Genomic DNA, 27,391 nt, shown 5'->3' with positions numbered 1-27,391 from the left:
GAATACTGCAGGAGGTCTTTCTATCAAGAGTGTTGATGATACCTGGGCTGATATCAATATCTTAGCAGTTAAGAAGCCTGAATGCTTTTCTAGAGGACTGGGCTCGATTCCCAGTATTCACACGGTGGCTCACAGTCATCTGTAACTACAGCTCCATTGAGTCCAATGTCTTCTTCTGCCCTCCATGGACACCGGGCACGCTAGTGGTGCACAGACAGACATGCAGTCAAAACACCCAGAATAAGCCAAAACATACACTAGTAATAAAAAGGAGTCTTAATCTCATCCCGAAGGATAAAGCCCTCTTGACCTCCTCACGTCCCAAAGGCCCACTTCTGAGGGCTATCACATATCAACATTTGGATACTGGAGCAGGCTATGATCAGACACAAAAATCACTGTCATTTAGAGAATGTTTGATTCTGTGGTACAATGTGCTGTTCTGGGAATCAAGCCCAAGAGCTCACACACGAGAGACAAATGGTCTCCCATTGACCGATATTTCCAGCCCTGTGTTAATTCCTACTGTATCCAATGCAGTGAACAGGTAACATTGCTATCACCAGTTTACAATCCAGGGAAGAGATTCATGCAGGATATTATGTGCTGTGTTATTAGATATCAGAGCTTGGATTTGCACAGAAGTCTGTCTGACTCTTGAAGGCTGGATATTTATAGCGGTGGTTGTAGAACTCATGGCTCCTGCTCAAGCATCCAGCTGCTTTTTTACAGTTTGCATATAAAATTATTGTGGAATGCAAGTAGTTGGTACTCTTCTGCCTCTGAGAGAAGCCCAGCTCCAGCACTATGGCAATGGACTATTCTTACAGAGCAAGTAGCTACAGGACCAAAGAAAGAACCAAACAACCTCTAACACAAACATGGGAGCATCAGTACTGACCCACTGTGTTGCTTGTCTTGTTCCAACACCCTGCAGGGGAATCTAGGCAGATGGGTCTGCCCTGAAGTTTAATAGTAAATACTGACTCTTGCCCTTGGTATCTAGGGTAGCCAGACTGAAGACAAGACCAGCAAGATGATACTCCAGGATTTGTTACCCTGATGATAGCAATAAAAGAAACGAATATAGTGTATAGCAACGGAAAGAAACATGTTCGTAATATTTTGTAGTTGGAGTTAATGTCACCTTTGCAGTCCAAGGCTCTCGAAGCTTTAAGTGTTGGGAGCTGAGAAATACATCTCCTAAGATTCTCTTGGAAACCTTTACTTTCAAGTGTGCCAGCCTGGCTTTGAACCCTCGCTCTTTTGTTTCTCTGTTGTTGACTTATTTAACTTGGCTACTGGCTTAGCCTTTTAGACCAGTGGGCTTTTTCCTATTCGCATAATGGGAATAATAGCACCTACCTTACTGCACAATGTTGTGAAGATAAATGATGAAATGCTGAAACGGGGGAATCAATAGTAGTTATTGGTCCTTATTATACTGCAACTGTGAAAAACTCAAGTGCTTATTTTATTCACTTTGAGACAAGAATGAATCTAAGATTATACACAGACCCATACATTCCTTTTTCAAGGAAATACTCCTGTCTCCAGGGAGCTATTATAACTTTTACACGCTCATATTAGTTATCAAGCCTTTATAATCATAAAATCCATTTATAGCCCTTGATTGCTAAGCAACAAGGACAAAGTACTGAGTATTTCCTTTTACCACGAAAGGTTCAACTTTTCCATATTTGCCGTGAAATCAGCATAGTTTAGAAAGGACAGAACATCCTATTTCTTAAAGGACTTAGCTGGCATTTTTGTGTAGAGGTAGACTCAAGCCCAGAAAGGAGTACAGTGTGATTATTTTGCTGTTTTTACATAGCCTAAGGCACTGTCTGCTATTTATACAGAGTGTGAACATAGAAGTCTGGAGTTGAGAGGCTACAAGTTCATTTTAAGCTGAGGTAGCATGTTACTCGTGTTCTGAGATGTTCTCACTGTGAGGCCCGGTGCTTTTATCCAGCACTTGTCTTGAGGGAAAATAGAGGAGTGTTTCCTGCACAGAAAGCCTTGCTACACACCTGTGGACCTTGGTAACCAACAGCTAAAGCAGTCAGGGCACTCAGCCAGACTCGACAGGGTCTGAGAGAGCCGACTTTTAAGAGTCACAGTCGATCAATGTAACCAACGTCCTTAACATGAGATCAAAATATTTAATCATTTCTGTTGTTTTTCAGTAGGTAAGGCTTTGGAAGTCGCCAAAGAGTATAGCACTATTTAAAGTTTTACAAAGAACTTCAGGACAATGTATTTTCAGAGCCCTTAAATGCAAAATTTTAATAGGTTGACGCGGTTATTTCTCTATTCACCCATATTAAAGTAGTATCCAAGCAGATTAGTCTGTTCTTCCTGTAGTCTGGCTGCTCTTTGTCTCGTACGCATTTTATATAAGTGGAGGGGTACTACGGGTGCTGAGTGGGGACAATGGTCCTCTTCTTCCTTTCTTGTGGAGTTAGAAGGACTATTACTTTGAAACAAATCTACCGAGAAGTCCCATAGAATATCATTCACGCAGGAAGAGACGGAAAGGATGCTAAAGCTCCTATAATTCCTGATGCTAAGAGCTAGTTAAAGCTCGGTCGCTGAGAACAAACGGCCTTCAGAAAGGTTTGTCTGTAAATGTGGCAGGAAGCACTGTCTGTTAGGAATGGGTTGGTCCTGTCTGACCAGAAGAGAGAGACTTTAAAAATCTCAAAAATAAACAACAACAACAAAAGGAAAAATAAGAAATCTAGACAAAAAGAAATCTGTTATTTTATTATCATATGTGTTATCTATACAACACACATAGAAATATATTTCATATAAGAAATGTAAACATGCATATCCATATATTATCCACACGTGCTAACTAGAGTGCCTTCAGCAGCGTTTGAACTACTGTCTCTGTCTGCTTGTCTAGAAGACTAGGCAGAAAGCTGCTGCCCAGGGATCTGAAAAGCTGAGCACAGTGGTGAGATCAGATCTACAGAACAGCACCAAGGATTTCTCTGTCTCTGATAGCCTTCTGTGGAGAAGAGCAAAGATCTGTGTGCTCCCGTTTTACTTTCTCTGACAGTCTGTTCCCATCTATCTTGTGTGTTTCCTTTCCACTTTCCCAGTTCTGCCGTGCTTGTTTGCAGACTTTCATCCCTATGCGCCCGTTGGTCCTAACTCACCTCTGAGAGGAAGACGATTTACAAGTCCCATTTTCCTTTGCATGCGTAGTGTGTGAGTTACCATGGACACAGAGAGAATGCAGAGAACAACTATGTGAGTCCCGGGGGACTGAACTCAGGTCATCAGGCCTGAAGGCACACACCTGAGCTGTCTTATCTCCCCACAGCTTACATAAAATATGAAAAATATGTTAGTATAAGTATTTACATATAAAAGTACACATAGAACAATCACACACATATGCATCATATATGTGTATATATATTTACACTGAGTCCATCTAGTGTCAATCATATATATGCACATGTATTTAGGTCTGACCGCTTTGGATTGGAAAACCAATCAGGGATTTTGTTTGCTGGAGAAAACTGATTCTCCCTCTCTCTGCAACCACTGATTGCCTGTAGCCCTTCATCTGGTGAGGGGATCAGTGTGAAATTTCCCCCATCTGCATGGGTAGCTGCCATTATATAGGTCTTGAGGAGACCCTGTCAGATATAGAAGACGCTTCTAGCAGCAGGCATCCTGGTCCTCTGGCTCTAACACTCTTCCCTGCCTCCACTTACACAAGTTCCCCTGACTCTTAGAGGCTAGGTATTAATTATATTGTGGATGTATTGGGTGGGGCTTGGCATTCCATAGTCACTTATTCCCTGCGTTTTCAGCAGTTGTAGGTATCTGTCAGAGTCTCCCCCTGCTGCCAAGGGAAGCTTCTTGGATGAGGATGGGAGCCACACTTATTTGTGGGTGGAAGGACAGGTATTTAGAATACAGTTAGAAATGGTGTTGGTTTAGGAAAATGGCAGTAGTGGGGTCTCCTCTGGGTTCTGCGATCTCTCCAGCCATGGGTAGCTGGCTAGGTTTATAGATCGAGAAATGAATTCCCTCTGTTGAGCAGACCTTAGTTAGACAGATGTTGGTTATCCCCACGACAAGAGTGCCACTATTGCGCCATTGAGGATACCTTACGGGACTGGTCATGATTGTAGTTCGGAGGCTTTACAGCTGGGTCGGACTATCAATTGCTTTTCTCTCCTGGAGGCCCTCACAGCACCTATGAGAGTTAGTCCTCAAGAAAGAAGCTTCCAGATCAGGCCCAGCTCAATTCCTCCACATCCTATGTCTGAGGCGTGTGGTATCTTCAGTAACAGTTAAGGTCTGAGAGGCAACCAAGGGCAGTGGAAATTGCCTATGTTGTTTGAGAGTCTCTTGGATTCTCCTGACTTCAAAGAGAGGTTTTATATGACTGGAACTGGGGTTTCTGTTACTGGAGTTTCTGTTAGTCTATGGCTCCTGGGGAGACATGATGTAATTCCATATTCTCTCTCTCTCTGTCTCTCTCTCTGTCTCTGTCTCTCTCTCTCTGTCTCTCTCTCTGTCTCTCTCTCTGTCTCTGTCTCTCTCTCTCTGTCTCTCTCTCTCTGTCTCTCTCTCTGTCTCTCTCTCTCTCCCTCTCTCTCCCTAATCTGTCTATCTTCTATATTGTTTTCATTTTTATTTTAAATGAATGAGTGTTTATCTTGCATGTATACATGCATACCATGTTCATAAAATGCTGGTGGAGGTCAGAAAAGAACATAGTATTCCCTAGAACTAGAGTTACAGATGGTTGTGAGCCACTGTGGAAGTGCTGGGAATCAAACCTGGGTCCTCTGGAAGAGCAGCCCATGCTCTTAACCTTGAACCTATCTCTCCAGATATTATTTATATATCTTTAAGTAAGCTTATAGAGCACTAAGTTTCCATGTGGCTTTTTTTCCTGTTAAATGTGTGTGTGTGTGTGTCTGTGTGTGTGTGTATGATGTGGGTATGGATGCAAGTGCCCCTTTGTGTGTGTGGAGGTCAGGAGATAACTTTGTGTAGCCCATTGTCTCCTTCCAGCTTTATGTGAGTTCTAGGGGGATAGGGCTCAGGCTGCCAGGCTCGCACTGAACCATCTTGCTGGTCTGCAAAATTCAACATCCTAAGAGATCAAATGAGAATAATAATATGAAATCTTGCATTATAAAACAATGAGATTATTTTCATGTCATCCTGTGCCACTTAAATTTTTTGTCACTGTGTGTTCCCCAAATTTATCAACAACAGTTAAAACTATATTGACTAACACGCAGCCAGTTTTGTTTAGTTTTAACCTTTCAAGTACCTTATTTACTCCACTGCACATTATCGGTAATGTGTTTACTGAAGAAAAGAATGAAGCATGAAAGTTTAATTCTTATGTAGTAGGGCTAGCTGTAAAGATCCCAAACTGCTGGAAGAATGGATTAGCAAACTCCCAGAAAAGAGAATGACTCTCTTAATCACTATTTCAAACTGTTCATTTAAAAGTAGTGTGAATTTAATCACCTATTAGTGAAGACACTGAAATGATTCGACCAAAATAGAGATCAAAATACAGTAGATCGCTTTCCCTTCCCGCTGTGAATCCCATGTGAACTTACACTTTATTCAGTAAGAGGGGACAAATAACACAAGGGTGGAGTCAGCCATCAATCCTTTTCTAGTTACGCCAAATGCATTCCGTGTCTGTGGAAAGCAATAAAAGACACGCTCCTGTGGAACTTCAGTGGCGTCCACACTGAGGACGCTTGCAGCATTTGTAGGGTATGTGCGGCCAGCGCCATCCTCAGAGGCTCTCTGCTCCTTCCCTGCTCCCATCAGCCTCACCTGCCTAGTCACCCTCAGAGAACTCTCGAATCTGAGAAGGGAGTCTCTGTCACATGGATCGCAACTACCGTTAACCCGTTTTCACTCCCCCCCACTTCTTCGTCTTCATAATTTAGCAACTGCAATTCTCTGAAGCCGTAGCATGGTCATAAAGAGGAAATGTCTTCATTCCCTGAAGTACAAAGTCACTTTAATAGGAATTTGACAAATTGCTTAAGTTTGATTAGGACCATCTCTGTTTTTATTGAACCTTAGTAGTTTTTCACCAACCTTATATCCTGCTATTATTTTGTATGATTCTATAGGAAGTACACATACATATGTGACAGTAAGATACACCTGGTCCATTGCAACCACTAGGACTGCATCTCTGGAAAAAATGGGGCTAATAAAGAGTGATGTGATAGAGTGAGCTTGCTTTATCTTAATATTAAATATTAAGAAATACTTGCAAATTGACTAACATGGGGATGGTATGAACATTTATAGTTTACCAAACTTTCCTTTTCTGGTTAGCTGGCTCTCAGATGGTTCACCTGGAGAGTCTTCTGCTCTTCCTGGACCGTCCTTAGGTATTATGCTAGTGGCCACCTTTCCCTCGAAGGGCCTTGCCATGGTTAGCTTCTGTTTTCATAGACATAAATATAGCATTTCCTGGGAAGAGGGAAACGCTACTGAAGAGCTGCCTAGATCAGACTGTCCTGTGGCCATATCTGTGAGGTATTTTTCTACCTACTAATCAATGAAGAAAGGCCCCGTCCCTAGGCAGTGAGCCTGGGCTACGTAGCAAAGGTAGCTGAACAAGCCAGGGGTAGGAATCTATAAAGCGACACCCCTTTGTGGTCTCTGCTTTAGTTCCGGCCTCTGAATTTCTGTCTTGAGTTCCTGCCCTAGTCTTCCCTTAATGGTGGACTATAAACTGTAAGCCACATTAACCCTTTCCTCCCCTAAGTTGCTGTGGGTCATGGTGTTTATTACAGCAACAGAAGCAGGCATGGGTCTCACATCCTCAAGAGGCAACCTGTGTGTTGAGGAACAAGGACCTATTTTCATAGTCAATGATCTTATGGCCACAGCCCTCCATTTAGCTTTATCAATACTTCCTCATAGTGACATGCGAGAGGACTCATATCCTGGTCATCTATTCATCCCCACGCAAAGCCCAAGCTGCATGCTTAACTCACGGATTGCACTCTTGTCAGAGCAGCCACTAGGCAGTCAAGGCCAGACTGGGACCTTCTTAGGCTCCGTGTGTGCCCACCTCCTTCACGTTCTGAAACTCGGATAATTTGCCATTCTGTATTTATCTAAGTCACAAGTGGCATTGTTAAGAAGGATTGGAGCAAAGCCCTTTTATATTGAACAAAACTTTCTCTAGGTTAGCCTTCTGGAGGACATTCTAGATCCGTGGTTCTCAACCTTCTTAGCGCTGCAACCCTTTAATACAGTTCCTCACGCTATAGTGACGCCCCAACCATAAAATTACTTTTGTCACTACTTCATAACTGTCATTTTACTATCATTATGAATCATGATGTAAATATCTGTGTTTTCTGATGGTCATAGGTGACCGCTGTGAAAGGGTCATTTGATCCCCAAAGGAGTTGTGACCTACAGGTTGAGAACTGCTACAAAAGCCATCAAATTCTGTGAAATCCTAAAGTATTCCCTTTGCATTTTCTGTCCTTCCTACAGCTCTTGTCACCTACTTCTGACCTGTCTACCACCTTGCCCCTGTTGCACAATGTGCAGTGTATGTATTTACTCAAATTGAATAAAGATTTATTTTCATTTTATCTCTCAATTATCAGTCATGCCATGTTAAAGTCCAGAGAGAGCTCACTTAGTCACTGTCTTTAACAATGGGTCCTGTTATCTGTGCTGGGCAAAGCCGATTAGATTCTGGCTAGATGGAGCTTAGATACTCATATAAGGAAACCGGGAAATTCTCTGGAATTGGGACAACAGTGCACTTTTGGAATTGGGACAAGAGTGCACCTTTCTCGGGTGTGTTGTCCGGCTGCTCACTTCTGTACTAGTCAGTCTTCTTATTACAGGGACAGAATCCCCGGTAGGAGCCACATAAAGATGGGGAGATCTATGGTGACACACCCTGAATGGCAGTGGTAGCCGGCATTGTGGCTTGGTCCACAAAGCGGCAAGAATTTGCAGCTTGTTCACCTTATGGCTGACCAAGAAGCAGGGGCGGGATTAGAAGCGGAGCCGGACTGGGACCCTCAAAGTCCACACTTAGTGGCCTCTGTCTGCCAGCTAGGTCTTATATCACAAGACTCTGCAACCTCCCCAACCAATACCACTAGCTTGGGACCAAGCATCCAAACACGGGCCCTGTAGGAGATACTTCACACCCAAACCTAAGTCAGCGAGAATGTGAGATGGCCAGCAGCACCGTTGCTTGAGGCTTGAACTTATTTCTCAGGCCTCTCACTCTGGTCTCACTTCAGTCTCAAGACACTAGTGTGACGAGAGAGGGCTGAGGATCACCTACACTCCGTCAGACCGGCCACAAAATCCGGTGGTTTATAATATTTGTCTCTACAGATATTTAACATTTCTCTGTGAGGAAAAAAATGATCAGCCCTGATTTGTAGCATTTTGATGGCATAGGCGTTCTTACTGTGGCCAGTTTTAAGCTGGTCACTCAATGTAGCTAACTATGATCTTGGGATACAGACAACAGTATATACTCGTTGGCTCCTTCACCCTTTTGCACACTCTCCTACTTTCTGGACTCTGTTTCCACTGAACCAGATTAGAGTCACATGACATCCAATAGCCCAGAACCTGCTCTTGCTGACAGTTGCAACCTATTGACCCCTGTTCCCAAAGCCTTTCCTGACACCATTTCACCCCGCTGAGTCACTTAGGTATCCCATCATGCCTTGCACACATTCTTACTCTTTATTGAATAGCTAGCTACCCTACGGCAGGTCATGGTCTAGGTGGTGCAGATGTTGCTATGGTATCTTTATGTTTATTCTTTCTCACTGGCCTGTTCACTTCTAGAGCAGAGACACTGATGGTAACCATACAAGGTAGCGCTTGCTGACCTGGTAACTGGACTAAGTGCTTTGTGTGTATTATCTCATTTATTCTCACAGCCCCATGAAGTAGGGCCATGACTGTCCTCTGATTGATAGGGAAATGAGGCAGGCCAGTCTCCCGACTATAGGCTAAAGAACCTTCAAAGTCATACACCTGATCATATCACTCTCTGCTTCAAATGTTATGTTTGTCATCTCTCTGCAGAAGCTCTCCCATATATGATTGGATCAGTTACTCCATGATCAACGGCACACACCCCTTTGATACAGGGATGTAGTCCATCGTGGTTGCAGAGGCATACTAGTGGAAGAGGCTGCTGGCCCCACTGTGGAAGCCAACCAAGGAAGCCTGTGGGAGCACATATTCATATTTGCACTAACAATAATTACAACAACTCATCCAAGCCTTTGTTTATGCAACAAATTTAATATTTGCTGAATAATTACCAACCCCTCGTCATGTCCTAGATCGGTGGTTCTCAACCTCAACGCTCCGACCCTTTAATATTTCATGTTGTGGTGACCCCCTACCATAAAAATATTTGCCTTGCTAGTTCATGACTGTAATTTTGCTACTATTATAAACCATAATGTAAATATCCGATGCACAGAGTATCTGATATACGACCCTCAAAGGGGTCATGACCCACAGGTTGAGAACCACTGTTCTAGATGCCTAGGTGCTATACAGTAAGAGGTCCTTTGTGATCCAGAGTTGAGTAGAGAGAGCAGACACACAACATGTAATTGCTGCTCCGTTAAAATCAGCCCTGGTGGGGAGCCCCATAGAGGGTGTGGTTCTTACTCTCTGACACTTTTGTTATCTGCTTCCTGCCTCATTTGCATACTCTGTCAAGATACAACTTCCCTGGAGGAAGACACAGCTTTTTCCACCTGTGAGCTGGACCTTGGCAGTGCTCTTGGCCTTGAAGGCAGAAGCAAATGGGCCCTAGGATGCAAATGAGCTGCTTGATGGGAGGAGGGATATGCAAGCTGGGTGCTCTAAGCAAGTGTTTAAGACATTTAGAGCAAAGTGATTATTTTTTAAAAGCCCAAGATTTTATTTCACTCTCTGTGTGCAAAACCTCCCGAAACAGTTTTATCTGACACCATGAATTTATCTTGTTGAGTTATCTCCTCTGGGTCTGGGAAGCACAGATGAGATCTGGAGTCCCAGAGAAAGCTGGCTGCAGCAGGGATCACCTCTCTGTAGTTCATTATGGCGCTTGGCTAAGCCTTGTCAGGCAGGGCCCATCTCCCGTGTCCATCTGGGAAGGGGAGTCGGACAGTAAAGAGCGAGTGGGGTACTGGTCAAACCTTCAGGAATAGAGACACCTTTTCTGCCTCCAGTGTGTGTGTGTGTGTGTGTGTGTGTGTGTGTGTGTTAGGGGATGGGTGCCCCATAAAGCAGATGGGACACCAGCAGGAGCTTCCATGTGAAACCAAACAGATTTCTCCTTCCATCTGCTTTGCTTAGCACTTGGCTTGTCCAGAGCCCAGCAAAGCAGGAGAAGCAGCAAGCCCTCTCAGCAGTGGGTTGCTTGGCATTGCTGTCGGTGGCAGCTGAGCCAGCTTGCCCAGAGTCGCTCACAGTGTGTAAGTGGCAAGGGGGAGCCAACCCTGGTCTGCCTCGACATGAAGTTTCCGATAGCCCAACCCGGCCTCAAACTCACTTTGTAGATGAGGATGGCTTTAAACTTATGTTCCTCCTGTCTCTACTGCCCAAATGCTAGGATCACAAGCATTTACCGCCATGCCTGGTTTAAACAGCACTGGGAAGCAAACCCCCGTTTGAGCGTGCTAGAGGATCGCTCTACCAACCAAACCACTTCCCCAGCCTTCTGGCTTGACTCTTGAGCTCGCTTTCGCCACCTCCTACTCTTCCCACCTCTCAAAGCACAGAATCCTCCACCTCCACCAGCAATCCCTATCCTTGTAAATTGGGTAGTCCTGACAACCACAGCCCAGGACCGAGATAAAGATTCACGGACACAGGGAAGTTAAGGTATGACATTTAGCCAAGCACAGAGTGAAAGGTTTGAATTCTGATGGTCTTTGGAAAGCTGCAGTAGCGTTCAAGTGCAGCTCCCCACTGTTCTTCTTCCCTTAAAGTCCCTTTGCATAAAGCAGCCAAAAGGACCTTTGAAGGAGTGCACGAAGCACAGGGCATCTCTTTCCAAAGATTTCTGATGCCTTGATCTCATCATCCCTACATTTCTATGCTCCGTTCCCTGAGAGGATTCGCTTCCCACTCGGCACAGCGCAACCCCGTTGCTCGCTCTCGTTCTTGCCACTCCTTCTACCCAACATGCGCCCTCCTTGATGTCTGCATAGCTGGCTTCTGCCTCAGAGAGGCTTCAAAATCAGAAGAACGTCCTGGAAGGCGGCTTGTCACACTGTCCTGTTACACATCCATCACTCACTGGCTGTATCCTCTGCTCTGCTTCTCTGCATGGTGGCTGTAGTAGCCTACCTTTGCTTAGGGAAATACCTGGAAGGTTCCTGTTTCTTTCTCTTTTATCCCTATGTGTGTGTGTGTGTGTATGTGTGTATGTGTGTGTGTGTGTACACACATCACAGAATGCAGGGGGAGGGCAGAGGACAACTTGTAGGAAGGAGTTACTTCTCCCTTCTAATCATGTATTCTCTGGGGATTAAAGTCAAGTCATCAGGTTTGGTGACAAGTGCCTTTATCTGTTGAGTCATCTCACTGGTCCCCATGGAAGGTTCTTGCTTCCCTTTTTGCTCCCCTGTCTCCAGCACATTCACAGTACCTGGGATATGGCAGAAGCTTAGCAGAAACTAGTTGAATCAATGGAAGAGAACGTGATTTGTGCTGCAGTCTGCACCCTAGCCCTTCTTCAAAGTCAAGTGAAAGTCTAAAGGCCATGGTACTATTTTGGAGCAGCATAGATTGTAGGGATCTCTTTCCCCAATAAATGCAGGCAATGTCTGTGACGTGTCCCACCCGTTGACTCTTAACCACATGCCTCTATATAGAGTTGGTTGTGTTTCTTCTCCACTGGTATCATGATTCCAGGACACACAGAGAGAAGCCTTCACTTTCCTTTTGTGAAGCCAGCACAAAAACGTAAAAGTTGCTGGTGTGGGTAAGAGCCAAAGAACTGCACATCTAAACCACACCTGGGAAAAGAACCCACGAAATATATCACACCCTCATTCAACCATCTAGCAACTATTTCAGACTGTAATAAGATGAAAGAGAAGCCTTTGGCTTCTTGCTGTTGGTCAAAGCCGTAAAACAACACTCTCCTTGTTTTGGAGTCTAAAGATAGGAGAATTTTGTTATCTAGAAAACCAAAATACTCTGCAGCACAAAGTGAGCCACACAGAGTGAATGCCGCAAGTTGCCAAAGACAATCCCGCCTCCGGCTGTGCGTGTGTCTGTTTATCCGTGTCAGTTCGGAGCAGCTGACTGCAGCAAAGCTGCTCGTGACCAGTCAATTACTCGCCTTAGCTCAACCCAGGGACAGCAGCTTCTGGATGCTGATTGCCTAGGGCTCTGGACAGTCGTTCTCAACCTTCCTAATGCTGCGACCCTCTAATATGGTTGGTTCCTAGCACTGTGGTGACCCCCAACCATAACATTATTTTCTTTACTACTTCATAGTTGTAATTTAGCTACTGTTATGAATTGTAATATAAATATCTGTTTTTCAGTGGCCTTAGATGACCCCTGTGAAACGGTCATTTGACTCCCAAAAGGATCATGACCCACAGGTTGAGAACCACTGCTCTAAGTAGTAGGCTATATAACCAAAGCAACGGCATCTTATTTTATCCCCAGCACTAGTGGAAATCATTCTAACTATAAAAACATCTTCAAACTTTTCCCTCAGTGGTGTGTCTTGATGTGAGTTTTCAATCATTATACCATACATGCATGTACCTGTGTATATAAGAGTTTTCAATTATACCATGCATGTGTGTACCTGTGTATATAAGAGTTTTCAATCATTATACCATACATGAATGTACCTATGTGCCTTTTTATAGGTGAATTGAGACCATTAATATTAAGTGATATTAATGAGCCGTTGTTGTTTACTCCGGTTATTCTTATTGTTTTTTGGTAGTAGAATTTGTGTGTGTGTCCCTTCTTTGAGTTGTGCTGGTGAAGGTTCACTAGATGCCTGAGTTATTGTAGGCAGTGTTGGCAATGTTGGATTCCTTGGGTTGCGATTTTCCTTCTATTACTTTCTGTAGGGCTGGATTTGTGGCTACGTATTGTTTAAATTTGTTCTTATCCTGGAATGTCTTGTTTTCTCCATTGATAGTGAATACTAGCTTGGCTGGGTATAGAAGTTTGGGTTTGCATCCATGGTCTCTTAGTTTTTGAAGTACCTCTATCCAGGACCTTCTGGCTTTCATGGTTTCCATAGAGAAGTCAGGTGTAAGTCTGATCGGTTTACCTTTATAAGTTACTTGGCCTTTTTCCTTTGCAGCTCTTAATATTCCTTCTTTAACCTGTATATTTTGTGTTTTGATTATTATATGGCGAGGGGATGTTTTTCTTTGATCCAGTCTGTTTGGTGTTCTGTATGCTTCTTGAATATTCAAAGGGATATCTTTCTTTATGTTGGGAAAGTTTTCTTCCATAATTTTGTTAAAAATATTTTCTGGGCCTTTGAGCTGTGATTCTTCTTCTTCTATTCCTATTATTCTTAGGTTTGGTCTTTTTATTGTGTCCCATATTTCTTGAATGTTTTGTGATGAGAATTTGTTGGCTTTGCTGTTTTCTTTGATCAGTGCATTTATTTTCTCTATGGTGTCCTCAGAATCTGAGATTCTTTCTTCTATCTCTTGTAGTCTATTGATTATGCTTGTTTCTGTAGCCTCTGCTCGTTGACCTAGATTTTCCATATCCAGCTGTTCCTCAATTTGTGTTTTCTTCCTTGCTTCTATTTCAGTTTTCAATTCTTGAACTGTTTCCATTACCTGTTTGTTCATTTTTTCTTGGTTTCCCAGGGTCTCATGTACATATTTACTTAATTCTTCAAACTTTTTGTTATACTTCTCATCCATTTCTATAAGGGTGTTTTTTACATGTTTTTTAAGGGACTCTATTGCTTTCATAAAGTCATTTTTTTCCACTTCTTCTGTGTTAGGGTGTTCAAATCTTTCTGTTGTAAGATCTTTGGGATCTGGTGTTTTCATGTTGTTTTTCAGATTATTGGGTGATGTTCTGCCTTGGCGCCTGCCCATCTCCTCCTTTCAATGCTATCTAATTGGTCTTTTAAAATCGGATCAGGTTTCTCTGCTGGCCAGAGGCTTCTCTTACTAATTGCCCTTGCTCTGTTTTCTGGCTCCTGCCGGGGGCCAAGAACCCTCTCACCCCTCAGAAGGGTTTTTCGGAACAGGACCTGGCTCCCCATTTGCCAGGGCCCTCGCCAACCAAAGGCCTACCTCTTTGATTTAATTGTAGTGGGGTGATCTGCTCTCGGTGTTGCGCGCTGGTCCCTGCTGCCTCCGTCCTCTGCCACCGCGCCAGTCCCCTCCGGTCCCGGCCACAGCCTGCGGCCTGGCCTGCGTTGCCCGCCTGCGTCTGCTCGCTCCGTCTGCGGGCGCCTGCGCCGCTGGCTCCGTCTTGAATGTACCTATGTATATGAATACATGGAAAGTATTCACTAGAATCGACATTGATTGTTCAATTCTTTTTGGCATGGATCAAAAAAGTCAAAACACATTTTTCCTTTTACTAAACTTAGTAAATAATCATTTTTGTATATGTTAATGATAAAGCCTCCGAATATTAAAGTCCACTTGACAACATTTTCCTTAGGGCTTGGATATGATATCCACCACTGCTATGAGTTTTCGTTGTTCATTCCATTTCCTCAATTGTGGCTTTGTACAAAATAGCTGAGCCTTTTCCTCTCCTCTCTGTGCTCCAGATTGTGAAATCGGTGGAGGAATTTCCATGTTGCTCATGTTTTAAATGCGTGATCTGTGATGGCATTTTATTAATTAGTTTACTTATATTCCTGTGTGTGTATTGTGAGTGTATGCCACTTATAGTGTTGTGATTAAAAAATAAACAAAAATTCATCAAAAACCCCAAACCAAAAACAAACAAAAAACCAAACCCACATAACCGAGGCAACTTAGACAAGGAAGTTTCTTTGGGCTTACGATTTCAGAAGGTTAGAGGTGATGATGGAGGAGTGAGGGGAGGAAGCAGGCAAGGCAGCTGGAGCATCAAGCTGAGCGCTCACAATTTACCACCTGAGCGGGAAGCTAAGAGAGCAAACCGGAACCCAGGCGAGGCATTCAGACCGCCAAGCCCAGTTTCAGTGGCGCTCTTCCTACAATAAGGTCACATTTCCTGGACCGCCCCAAACAGCGCCACAACAGGGGACCAAACGTTCAAACATCCGAGCCCGTAGCGTAGGGGACAGTCTCATTTAAATCATCAAGCTTTATATTCAGAACTGTGAAGTTGGTGGAGCAGTTATCATGTTCACACTTTGAATGCGTGGTCTGTGATGCTGTTTTATTTATCATTTATATGTTACTAATTGTTTTTATTTCAGTGTGTGTGTGTTTGTGTGTGTGTGTGCCGCCTTTTTGTAGGTGCCCAAAGAGACCTGAAGAGGGCGCTGCATCCCCTACAGCTGTAGCTGCAGGCAGCTGTGGGCCACCCACCCACCCGTATGATTGATTACTGGGAACTGCGCTTGCATCCCCCATAAGAGCACCCAGCGCTCTTAAACTCAGAGTCACCTCTCCATTTATTTACGTATGTGTTTGTTAGTTTATTTATGTGTTGTTTTGAGGCAAGTCTCACCCGCAGACACAGAGAGGTCCGCCCTCCTTTGCCCCCCGGGGTACTAGTTTTAAAGGTGTGGCCCGCCGTGCTTGACCACCACTTCGCTTTATACCCCTTTATACCCAGACTAGAAACAAAAATGCATGGAAGTTCTGTTTATTCCAAGGCTGCAAGCAATTTTAGACTTCGACTTTCTCTTTAATAATTCTGGCAACTTGGCTTTAAAATAGGCTTCAAAATAACATTGTATGCAGAGTTGTACAACAAATTGTTCCAAAGTATAAAATAGCTGTTTCTGAATAATGAAACATTATCTTAAATTCTATAATTAAGACAATGTTGATAGTGATACATATTTTTATCTCCCTGAATATCTATAGAGAGAAGGAGAAATGAACAGATAGAATACAATTTTAATAAAATCAATATTTTTTCAAAAGGTGCATTTCACTTTGTAGCCCAGGCTGGCCTCTGCATCCTATGCTTTGGGGCTTACAGCTGTTCAGCACAATATTTGGCTAATAAATATTACATATATTAATTTTACTTGAACTTAATACAAAAAAGTAACTTGATGGCAACTGGAGGGACTGTAGAATTTCAAATATTTTTCTATGCTGTTAGAAATACCAGTTTTAAAGAACTCTTTTAAGGCCAAGAAATGGCGGTAAAAAAGTCACTAATACATTGAACTGATTTTGTGCTTTCTCCTTTTTTAAAAAAAGATTTATTCATTTATTCTGTATACAGTGTTCTGGCATGTATGCCTACATGCAGAAGAAGGCACCAAATCTTATTATAGGTGGTTGTGAGCCACCATGTGGTTGCTGGGAATTGAACTCAGGGCCTCTGGAAGATCAACCAGTGTGCTTAATCTCTGAGCCATTTCTCCAACCCAAACTAATTTTTTTCTAACTGGCTCAGATTTAAGTAGTGCTGTGGTTTGTTTTTCCAAATTTACGTGCTAATAGAATTGCAAAGCTGGAGACTTAATCCATCTATGGTACTTCAAGATGGGGCCCCTGGAAAGTGAAAGGCTAGATAAAACCATTAGGGTGGGGCCTCATGATTGGTCTCTTGTGACTTGGTAAGAAAAGGAACAGAAACTGGACGTACAGACTTGGATGTGTGTGGCCCTTCTCATATCCCTTGGTAGAAAGCGCTGCTTGGTACTCTGTCCCCAAGAAAGCCGTCACAGAACCGCGCTGGCACCAGTGCCAAGCCACTGCAAGTCTAAAACTATGAACAAAGAAACCACGTCTCTTTACAAAGTTAGCTTGTCCCAGGTCGTTAGCTAGAGCAACAAAAGTCTGACTAGTAAAAATAGAGAGATGGGCTCTGAGACATGAATGACGATTAGCATTGTGACATGTCATCTCATGGTCCAAACTTCCGGCTTCTATTGCTTATACTACTTCCCCTTAGTCAATTCACAAAGCAACTAGCCAGTCCTTTCAAAAACACAAATATCAAAAGTTCTGACAGTCCTGGACTGGATGTTGGGCAAGAGAAAAAATTACCATAGATAACATATAGGGATAATAGGTAAAATCTGAATAGGAACGGAAGCTATATTAAAAACTTGTATCAGTATTAAACTTCCAGATTCTCATCAATGAATTGTAGTTGTGAAAATAATGTTTTTACACTTAGCAGTGTTCACTGAAATACCCGGAACAAGGCTGCATGCTTAAGGGATGCTTAATAGGAAGATGTGTATAATTTTGTTTGCTTTAGTTTATAAAGACAAATGTCTTTATATGTGTGTGTATGATATGCATTGGTGAGCTTGTGAGGTCAGAGGACAACTTAGCAGAGCCAATTTTCTCCTTTCACATCTGCGTGGGTTCNAGAGAAACTAAGGCAGTAGTATAATGTTAATATCCACGAATTTGGGCGAAGTGTATTTCTGAGTTCCTTGGCTTTCTTACTTCTCCATAGGTTTTAAATTATTTTTTAAAATGTTAAAAATTCTTTCCTCCTCAAAACTACATAAAATGATGTTTTTAAAAAAATTATCAGTAAGCCGGGCGGTGGTGGCGCACTCCTTTAATCCCAGCACTCGGGGAGGCAGAGGCAGGCAGATCTCTGTGAGTTCAAGGCCAGCCTGGTCTACAAGAGCTAGTTCCAGGACAGGAACAAAAAGCTACGGAGAAACCCCATCTCGAAAAATCCCAAAAAAAAAATTATCAGTATATGTTCATTACACAAAATGATAATTTTTATTACTTTTATAAAGAAAAGTTCACTCTTGTATTTCTTTATTGTTCTGGTTTTCATGACGTGGTTAAAAAGCCTGGTCTGCCTCAGGATCATAAGAACTATACTCACATGTTCATGATCATGTCACATGTTTTCCCTGATTTTATTCTCATGTGGCCATGGTTGATCGATCTGGAATTTGATGTTGAAGTAAGGCAGAGACTGAGATTGTTTCCCCAGATGCCCAGCCTTCGTCTTCTCTTCCTAGTGTTCACTGAATAACTAATGTCAAAGTATATAGTTTGCCGTGCGGTAAAACTCCACGTATTTAATACTATTGCTTTATCTCACGTGGCTTATGTCTCTTCAAGGTGTCCACGTATATAGCTCTTACTTTTTTTTCTGCATCGTTTTGTATATTTGTTCCTCTAAAGAATAGATATTTTAGTTGTTTGTTTCAGACAGGGTCTCCCTATGTAGTTCTGACTGTCCCAGTGCTCACTGTATAGACCAGGTTGGCCTTGAACTCACAGAGATCCTCCTGCCTCTGCCTTTGGAGTGCACCACTACATCCAGCTAGGAAGAAAATTTTTTCTAATAAATTTATTTATTTATTTATTTATTTATTTATTTATTTATTATCATCTCATCTGAGTTTCCCCTCTCTCCTCCCAGCCCTTCTCCCAACCTCCCTCTGTTCCCACCCCCCTAATCCACTCCTGTTTCTGTTTAGGAAAGGGTAGGTCTCCTATGAGTATCAACAAAACATGGCTTATCAAATTGCAGGAAGACTCAGCACCTCCCCATGTATTAAGGCTGGGCAAGGCAACCCTATATCAGGACTAGGGTCTCAAAAGTCAGTGAAAGAGCCAGAGACAGCCCCTGTCCCACTGTTAGGAGTCCTACAAGAGGACCAAGCCATACAACTCTATAACATATATGCAGAATGACTAGCTCAGTCTCAGTCAGTCTCCGTGGTTGTCGGTTCAGACTCTGCGAGTTTCTGTGAACTTCCCCAACAAATAACAAAAAGCCTAAAACACCAAGCATATATTTAAGAACACTTTTTAATTTGTTTCTTATTTTAGCATATTACATAATAGGTTTCATTCATTCATGTACGTATGTATCCATCCATCCATCCATCCATCCATCCATCCATTAATGTATTCATTCGTTATTTGCTTATCTATCCAACAAATGATTGTTGCTTACTTCCTTTATGCCTTGGATCCTCGTGGCTAAAATAAGAAAGACAAAGATGTCTCCTTAAAGGAGGGGGTATAGGGAAGGTGAAGCAGAGGGAGGGGGAGGGGAAAGAAATGGGGGAGGGGAGGAAGAGAGGTTTATTCAGGTGCACAAAGCAGGTGGTCAGTGTCGCAGGAGCTACTAAAAGAACACTACCCCAGCCTTAGTCTTCCTGGAAAGGATGATCTGAAGAGATTTCTGAAGGAAGCATTTAAATGGAATAAAGACTACATTCCCAGGAAATGCACTGTGTTGTTTGTTTGTCTTGTAAGCCTGGGTATCTGCCTGTCAAGGTGTTAGCAGTCATGAAACAGTCATGGGTCTCACGATTTTCCATTTCCCTTTGCAGCTCAGGGAGCCAGCGGTACTCTGGAGAACCCGGCCCTGGATACGAGTCTGCTGGAAGAATTCTTGGGCAATGACTTTGATTTAGGAGCCTTGTAAGTAATGGAGGCACCACTCCCCACTTGGTGCTTTTGAAATTGTGACATAGTTGAATGATCTGGAGAATGTTGATTTTGCTTGTGATTGTTATACGATCTGGAGTAGAATTAATCTTATTTCTTCTGTGGAACTTGGGCAGATTTTACCAGCAAAGCCATCTAGGTTTGGTGTTTTTCTTTGTGGAGGTTATTCTTGCTTAGTAGATAAGAAGATACTCAAGTTATGTGTATGTGTGTGTGTGTGTGTTTGGGTGAGTATATACCATGTGTGTGCTGGTGATCACAGAGGTCAGAGAAGGCATTGGATCCCCTGGGTGGGATGTGGGGTTGTAAACCACCCAAGGTGGGTGATGCGAACTCAACTCTGGAGGAGTAGTCAGTGCTGTTTACCCCTGAGCCATCTCTTCAGACTTCAAACGCAACACTCTTTGGATTTAGCTCTTAGTTTTGATAATCTCACAGACTACTACTATATTTATAATATAGAACAGTTCCTCTAGCCCCTGGTAACCACTGATTTTTTTTCTGTCTCTATGATTCCAGTTTTTCCAGAATGTCAAATAGGTGAAGCCATGTGATACTTTCCGAGTCTGCTGTCTTCCAGTTAAATGCCTTTGCACATCAGTTCATTCCTTTTATTTCTGAGAAAGACCGCACTAAATGCTTGTACCATTGCTTAGCCACTCCTAACCTCAATGACGTTTGGATTAGTTACGCTTCCTGATATCACGAACATTATCTTATATACATTTTCATGTATGATTTTGATTTCCTTATTTTTGTGTGTGTGCACAATGTCCTGCTCGGTCACCCTCAGCCTTATTCATTTGAGACATGGCTTCTTACTGAACCTAGAGCTAGCCTGGCTTCCAGCAAGCACCAGCCAGTCTCCTGTCTCAGCCTCACGTGGTGCTTGGGTTACAGGTGTGTGCAAGGTCACACCTCACTTTTTGCATGGGTTCTGGGGATCCAAACTCGGGTCTTCATGTTTGTGAAAAAAGCACTCTTGCCCACTGAGCAACAGTCTAAACATCTTTAGAGTAAAATAAGTAACATAAATACAGCTTTCTTGTGTTGTCGTAAATGCAAAGTCAACTGTAAAAATTGCCAAATACTCTATGGCAACCATATTATATTACTGTTATCATCTATTAGTTATCCGGTTGCTTCACTCTCCTTGTCTGAATTATCAATTTTTAACAAGTTTGTAGCTATTCATTGTGTTTTATGTTGTTATGCTTTATGATATTAGGCATCAGTTTGTATGTTTCTTTGCCATTTATTCTTATGTTTTCCTTGATAAATTATGTTCCAAATCTTACATCTATTCTTAAAAATTAGGGATTCTTTCTTTTGGTTTAGAAAACTTGAAAAATATTCTGTACTTTAAAAATCTTGTTAGCTCTAATTTGTGAATATTTTATGTCAGTCTGGCCATGAACTCGCAGAGATCTGCCTGCTTCTGTCTCCTGAGTGCACACACCTGGCTTGTTGAGCACTTAAACCTATGTTCATCAGAACACGAATCCTTAGTTTTCCTTGCTTACACTGAATTGTATGGCTTGGCAATTGGAATAATTATAGCTTCTTCCGAGCAATCAGAAAGTTTTCCTCCTTAAGTTACGTGGATGGAAGAGTGTGAACAGACCCGGGACTATCAGCGTCACTCTCTGAGTGGAAGTGTGTGTAGACTCAGGATTATCAGCATCATTTCTAGCTAGGCACAATGACACACACCTGGAATCCTTACTACTCAGAAAGTTGAGCCAGGAGTTTCACAAATTAGAGACCAGCCTGAGCAATCCACTCATTTCAAACAAGGACGGCAACAACACAGACAGCACCAACAGTGCCCAGGAGCTTTTTCTTTGTGAGTTTTGGCAGTTTTTTTTTAACCGCCTCCCTAAGGAGTTGGTTCATTTCATTCAAGTCATCAAATTTATGGCTGCACGGTGTTGGAGGTATTTCTCATCATAACCTCTATTCCCCCAGAGGGTTTAGTGATATGGTTGTTTCTCATATCAATGCTTTCTTTTCTCATTTTCCCCAAGGAGTCTGGTTAGAAAATTAAAAAATGAATGTTTTAAGTTGAATAATAATTGTCCAAAACACGTACAATGCACTGAGCGTGGGCTGACGTACTATGTAGTAAGATAAAGGTGTGACTGTGTTGAATTTGGGAGGGCGGTAAACTGTGAGGAAGACATGGGAAAGTTCAAATCTGTTGAAACCACCACCACATATGCACTACGCATGCAGTTGCTGGGTGTATGTAGGGCCACATGCATTTCTCAGAACAGTGGATAACTTTTGTTTTGACAGGCAGTTATTCTGCTTGAACACCAACTGCAGACACTCTCTTGAGAACTGGTCCACATTTCAGTTCCCCACCACACGAAGGAACAGCACAGAATCAGCAAGAGGCGTGGGCAGTTATACACTGACTCTGGGTACCCCCTCTCTTCTCCAAGATCCCCCATTCCTTGCTTGTTCCAAACTCTCTTTTCTGGTTCTTCAGGCCTAGAAAACTGAATTTGTGTTGGCGTTTTAGATGCTTCACGATTCAACTTAGGTCAGTTAAGAGCTATAAATGGACCATCACTGCCTGCCATTACCTTCCTCGGAATCTCATTGGCTCTCGAGAGTCCTGTTGTCTTTGTCCACTTTCTGGTGTCTTTCGGTAGTGATGCCCTTCCGTAACTTCAAGTTTCCACCTGCTGGAGGACCAGATCTGGCAGGAGCTTACCATTCGTTTCAGAGGCAGGACAGCTGTTGGTGACTCCCGCAGTCCTTATATATATCAGGGTCTGCTCTGGCTATAATGTCACAAGCTTTCTAGCAGTGTGTACAGGTCATCACGTTCAAAGAATGTGATGCAGAGGGATCAGATAGGGAGGGCTATTGATTTCTAATTAAAATTACTAAAATGGGGGAGGGAACAGGGAAGATGGCTCAGTGGCCTTCTGAGGGTGCAAGTTCGATTCCCAGCATCTATATCTGGCAGCTTACAACTACCTGTAACTAGCTCCAAGGAATCTGACATCTTCTTCAGGCCTACCCCCCCCCCCCACGCACACTGACAAATACATAAACACACACCCACACTCACGCATACATATACACACTCATATATATACACGCACACATACATGCATTCAAATATACATATATACATACATACACTCACAATGCACTCATATATACATACACATGCATATATACATACATACACACAAGCATACACTCACAATGCACTCATACATATATACATACATATATACACATATACATACATATACTCACCCAAACATGCACTCATACATACATACATGTAAATACATTTTTTATCACAAATTATTGAAAGATTGTGCCCCCTCTGTATCCGCCATCACATTCTGTGTTCTTTGGGAGAACTATTCCGGTTTCTTCCTTGTGTTAAACTTGCTTAGATGGGTGTAAAGCAGGGCTGAGCAAGGCTCTTACAGTTCAATGTTTGTGTTTCCTTTTCTTTTGGAGGGCTTAGAACACAGTGCCTAACACATGCTCAGCAAGCTCTCCACACCGAGGTGTGTCTCAGCCTCGGTATTCAGTCTGCAATGCAGCCTTCCATGTTGTCCCAACAGACTTGATTGTGCTGGCCACCCTGTACTGCAACCTCCCTGGCTCCGTTTCCTCAGAAAACAACCTCTTACAACTCTGGATGTTGATTGGGGGCGGGGGGATGCTGGCCTAAGAGTCCAGTTGTTTCTTACACCTCTATCCAATTCTATTTCCAGCTCCATACTTCAGGATTTGAAGCTTCAGGTGACTGTAGTGTCCCGAGCTTTGTTTTGGAGCTTTGACAAGACTTCTCCATGTTGTGTCCTGATGCACTGTCGGAGCTCGCTCCTACAAAGTCAGCTAGGGTTCCTGGACAGGGGATGCTCGAGGCCAAAGAAAAGCAAGATGAAAGAACAGAAGACAGGATAGAATGGGGCGGTCTGTCTGGTCATGCCGAAGCAGCCAAACAGCCCCGCGTTTATTTCAGAGCTTGCTTATATATAACAGCAGAACAAAGCACAGCACAGAAGGTCAGTCAGTGTCTAAGCACAAGACCATCCCTGTCCTTGAATGAGCAGCCTCCTACCCAGCGGGTGCTTGCTGCTCCGGGGCAGCCTCACTTTCTATCTTGATGTTCCTGAGGTTTGTCGTCAGCAGTATACGTTCTACTAGATAGAATGTTCTTTTCTCATGGGCTAAATCAGAAGTCTCTCACAGCCCTCAAGGTTATAGCAAAAAGCAGAGCGGGCAAGCTTGAAACTCAAATGACTCCTTTAAGTCAGAAATGACTCCAGATGGGAACCGAGTCACACATGGGCTCCCACAATGCACCCCCCCCCCAAATCCAGACAGTCTCTGTTAATTAGATCCCACCATCTTACCTCATCTGCCCCTGCGTTACTGAAAGTCTGTTGTGGCCTATGTCCAGGTGCTCTAAACCTTTTAGTATTTATGCCTCTATATTCCTTTACAGCGATAAAGATAAATACTCTCTTCCTTATTAATAAAGGGAGAATAAAGTTTAAAGAGCCAATCTGAGCATTAAAAAAATTGAAAAAACTTTTATGTTTAAAAATTGCCTTTTAAGAGGAGCTCACAAAGCAATGGCATCGTCATGCCATTTTCACACATATGTGTCTTTATGTCCCAACCCCACTGCTTCTCCATTTCTCCTCTCTGCTTTTCCTCCCTCCTCCCTCCTCCTCCTCCTCCTCCTCCTTCTCCTCCTCCTCCTCCTCCTCCTCCTCCTCCTCTTTCTCATCTTTGCATTATACTAGAATCTTTTCCCCCCCAAGACAGGGTTTCTCTGTGTAGCTTTGGAGCCTGTCCTGGAACTCCCTCTGTAGACCAGGCTGGTCTCGAACTCACAGAGATCCGCCTGCCTCTGCCTCCTGAGTGCTGGGATTAAAGGTGTGTGCCACCATCGCACAGCTATACTAGAATCTTGTTCCTTTTGTGGACCCCTTGCGTATCTTCCAAGAGTGTGGGATGCCTTACTCTTACATGGACGGAAGACCACTGCTTGCTTCAGTAGCAACATTTTACACTCTGTTGAACACTAAGTTCGGAGCGTTACAGGACAGGCGTGGTGGACATGTCCCCAGGTCTCACAATACTGCGAAGAGTGTGTGGTAATGATTGCCATTTTGTAGGGGCGGGGTGGGTAGGGGCTGGAGAACTGAAGAGATGAGCGGGGACTCAAAGCGCAGCCAGTCCCACTGGGCGCAGTTGGAGGAGCTCTGGTTCTTGCCCTGGGCTCTGCACAGAGGGTTGCCTCTCTTGATGAAACAGGACGAAACGGAGCAAAACAAAATGTAGTATTTCTATTCCCCAGGCAACGGCAGCTCCCTGACACCCCGCCCTACTCTGCCTCGGACCCTTGCTCTCCTCCACAGGTCGAAGGTGAGTCCATCCATATACCACCTTGCACGGCTGACTCAAGCCTGGATGGTGCAAATGAGAGGCACCTGTCGCTCCTGTCTTTCCCGCAGGCGCATGCTGTGGGACCCCGAGACCTACAGCAGGGAGGATCCCCGCCACCTTCCTCCACTCCACCACGGCACCCGGGCTGCTGCCTGAGCACGCACCACAGACCATGTCCAGCCAAACCCACAGCGGCTTTCACAACGGCTACCTGGACTCCAGGCACCCCGATACTTCTTGCCACCAAACCGGGCCTTCCCATCTGGGCATGAGTTGCCCTTACCATCAGCAGCCTTTGTGCCACGTTCCTGGGTAAAGGATAAGATATTTAATCTTGAACCACCTCAGCATCCACAGCTGGAGGGTCCAGGAGGGACCGCAGCAGCCTGTCCAGCAGGTGGCAGTGTGGAGACGCACACGGGGCACCTTGAGGCCCTAATGTTCTCGGCTTAGTCTTCTTTAGAAATCCCGGCAACTAAACGTCCTCCTCCAACAAAAAGTTAACATGTCCAGAATGTGCAGAACAACTCCAGGTGGCGAGACGAGGAACTGCTTCCTTATGCTGCCTCTAATAAAGGGGCTCGAGGCAGTTTGAGAATGAGTTAGCTCTCAATCAAGTTTTCTTGGCTCCTCTTTTCTGGCCTTCTACTCCATCTCTGAAAAACCAGGGCCACTGGTGACCGTGGCAAGGTTCCACGAGAAGAGAATTCTCAGATGTAGCGTGTACTCCTGAATATTCAGGCTGAGTCCTCTCTGCTTTGAAACTATTGCCGGTTTATCTTTCAGGCGGGTGGATCTTCGCTTGGTCGAACATAGAAAGATTACTGTTCAGAATAGCAGGGTCCAAGAAACCTTAAAGAATTGGGATTAGACTAAGGAAACCAGAGAGAAAAGACCAGGGAAATTCGGCTTGTTTTCATGCAACAAGCAAAGGTGCTAATCAACCTTTTGGTCTCTTGCCTTTAGAACCTCATTGCCTCCGACAAAGAAGAGAAAGCATGCGCAGATACTAGAGGACCCCGGGGACTGCCGCGTGTGGGCCCACCACTTCAGTCCAAGTGAGCAAGAGCGACTTTGTGAGGAAGTCGAGGCGTGAAAGCCTTGGCTGCTGTGTCAAAGCTTTTGACCTGCCCCTCAGCAGCCTACACAGCTCTGTTCCCTCCCGTCGAGGAGGAACAAAGGCTCTGGAGCTGTAGTCCACCCTCTTGGTGTCTCCTTTATGCAGGTCAGTCACACAGGTGCCCCGAGGGACAGTCGCTCGCTGCTCTGTCTCTCCCGTGCAGGTAAAAAGCTAGTCTTTCTATTTCAGGAGCGTTGCATCTCAGAGGATGCAGGCTCCAAGCCTGGGGAGCTGGAACGCACAGAGCTTTCAAGAACCTATTGGCTGCCCGTTTCCTAGTTGCCCCCAGTTCTTTGTAGCTTTGTTGTGCACAGGCTAACTCAGGATCTTGGTAAAATGCGGGTTCAGCTCCGTGAATCTGAGCTGGCATCTAAGCCGGCCTGTGTTTTAGGTGGGAGGAAGATGGAGGCTCTTGTAGGGCTGTTGGGGTGCGGTGGGAAGAAGTTGAATTTCTTCATCACTCTCATCAAATTGGATCCTTACTAGTTTGTAAGATGATTTCGTAACTATTTCATTAAAAACATCTGATGTCAGACCGAGGAGATTTCCCTGTGGTCAAAGCACTTGGTATTCACGCTGTAAGTCTGAGGACCTGAGTTCAGATTCCCAGAATGCACAGAAATGCCAGAAGGCTGTAGCAGCCAGCCTGTAATTCCAGCACTCTAAACGTGAAAACAGTTGATCAGTTGATCCAAGGAGTAAGCTGGCCAGTCAGAACATCCATATGGTCAAACTCTGGGTGCAACTCAGAGACCCCACCTCAGCGAGTGAGTTGGAAAACCCCTCAGACCAACCTCAGGCCTCCACATGTATACATACAACACATGCATCTGCACAGATGTGGATATGTATATACACATGCACACCACACATACCCTTGGGAAAAAAACAAAAAACCAAAAAAACACCCGATGCCTAAAATGCGTATTATTTATCTTATATAACTAGTTATTTATCTTTTATAACTAATTTATCTTATATAGCTAGTTATTTATCTTACATAACTACTTGTTTATCATATATAACTAGTTGTTTATCTTATCATGTTATAACTAGTTATTTATCTCATATAACTAGTTAGTTATTTATCTTATATAACAAGTAGCTCATTTGTTTTGAGCTTAAAATGATAGACTCGGGACTAGCTTGGTCTTTTGGGATCCGAAGGGAAACGTTAGAATTTTCCGGCAAAGGGATAATACTCTAGGCCAATTCTCCT

The 27,391-nt window shown here is 43.7% G+C and overlaps 1 protein-coding gene across 1 annotated transcript in view; it reads left to right on the top strand.

Annotated features, from left to right (window-relative positions):
- Myrfl (myelin regulatory factor like) overlaps positions 1-27,391 on the top strand; it is a 102,535-nt gene that overhangs the window by 8,913 nt on the left and 66,231 nt on the right. Inside the window, exons 2-5 of the mRNA XM_050135442.1 lie at positions 19,496-19,586; positions 24,964-25,031; positions 25,121-25,364; positions 26,019-26,110. Coding sequence (XP_049991399.1) covers positions 19,496-19,586; positions 24,964-25,031; positions 25,121-25,364; positions 26,019-26,110 — 495 coding nt within the window. The remainder of the gene's footprint in view (positions 1-19,495; positions 19,587-24,963; positions 25,032-25,120; positions 25,365-26,018; positions 26,111-27,391) is intronic.

This window comes from Alexandromys fortis, unplaced genomic scaffold (genome assembly GCF_014885135.2).
Source record: "Alexandromys fortis isolate MF-2015 unplaced genomic scaffold, M_Fortis_MF-2015_v1.1 scaffold_24, whole genome shotgun sequence".
Taxonomy (NCBI): Eukaryota; Metazoa; Chordata; class Mammalia; order Rodentia; family Cricetidae; genus Alexandromys; species Alexandromys fortis.
Note: the sequence above shows the minus strand (reverse complement) of the source record. Positions and strands in the feature narration are given on the sequence as shown.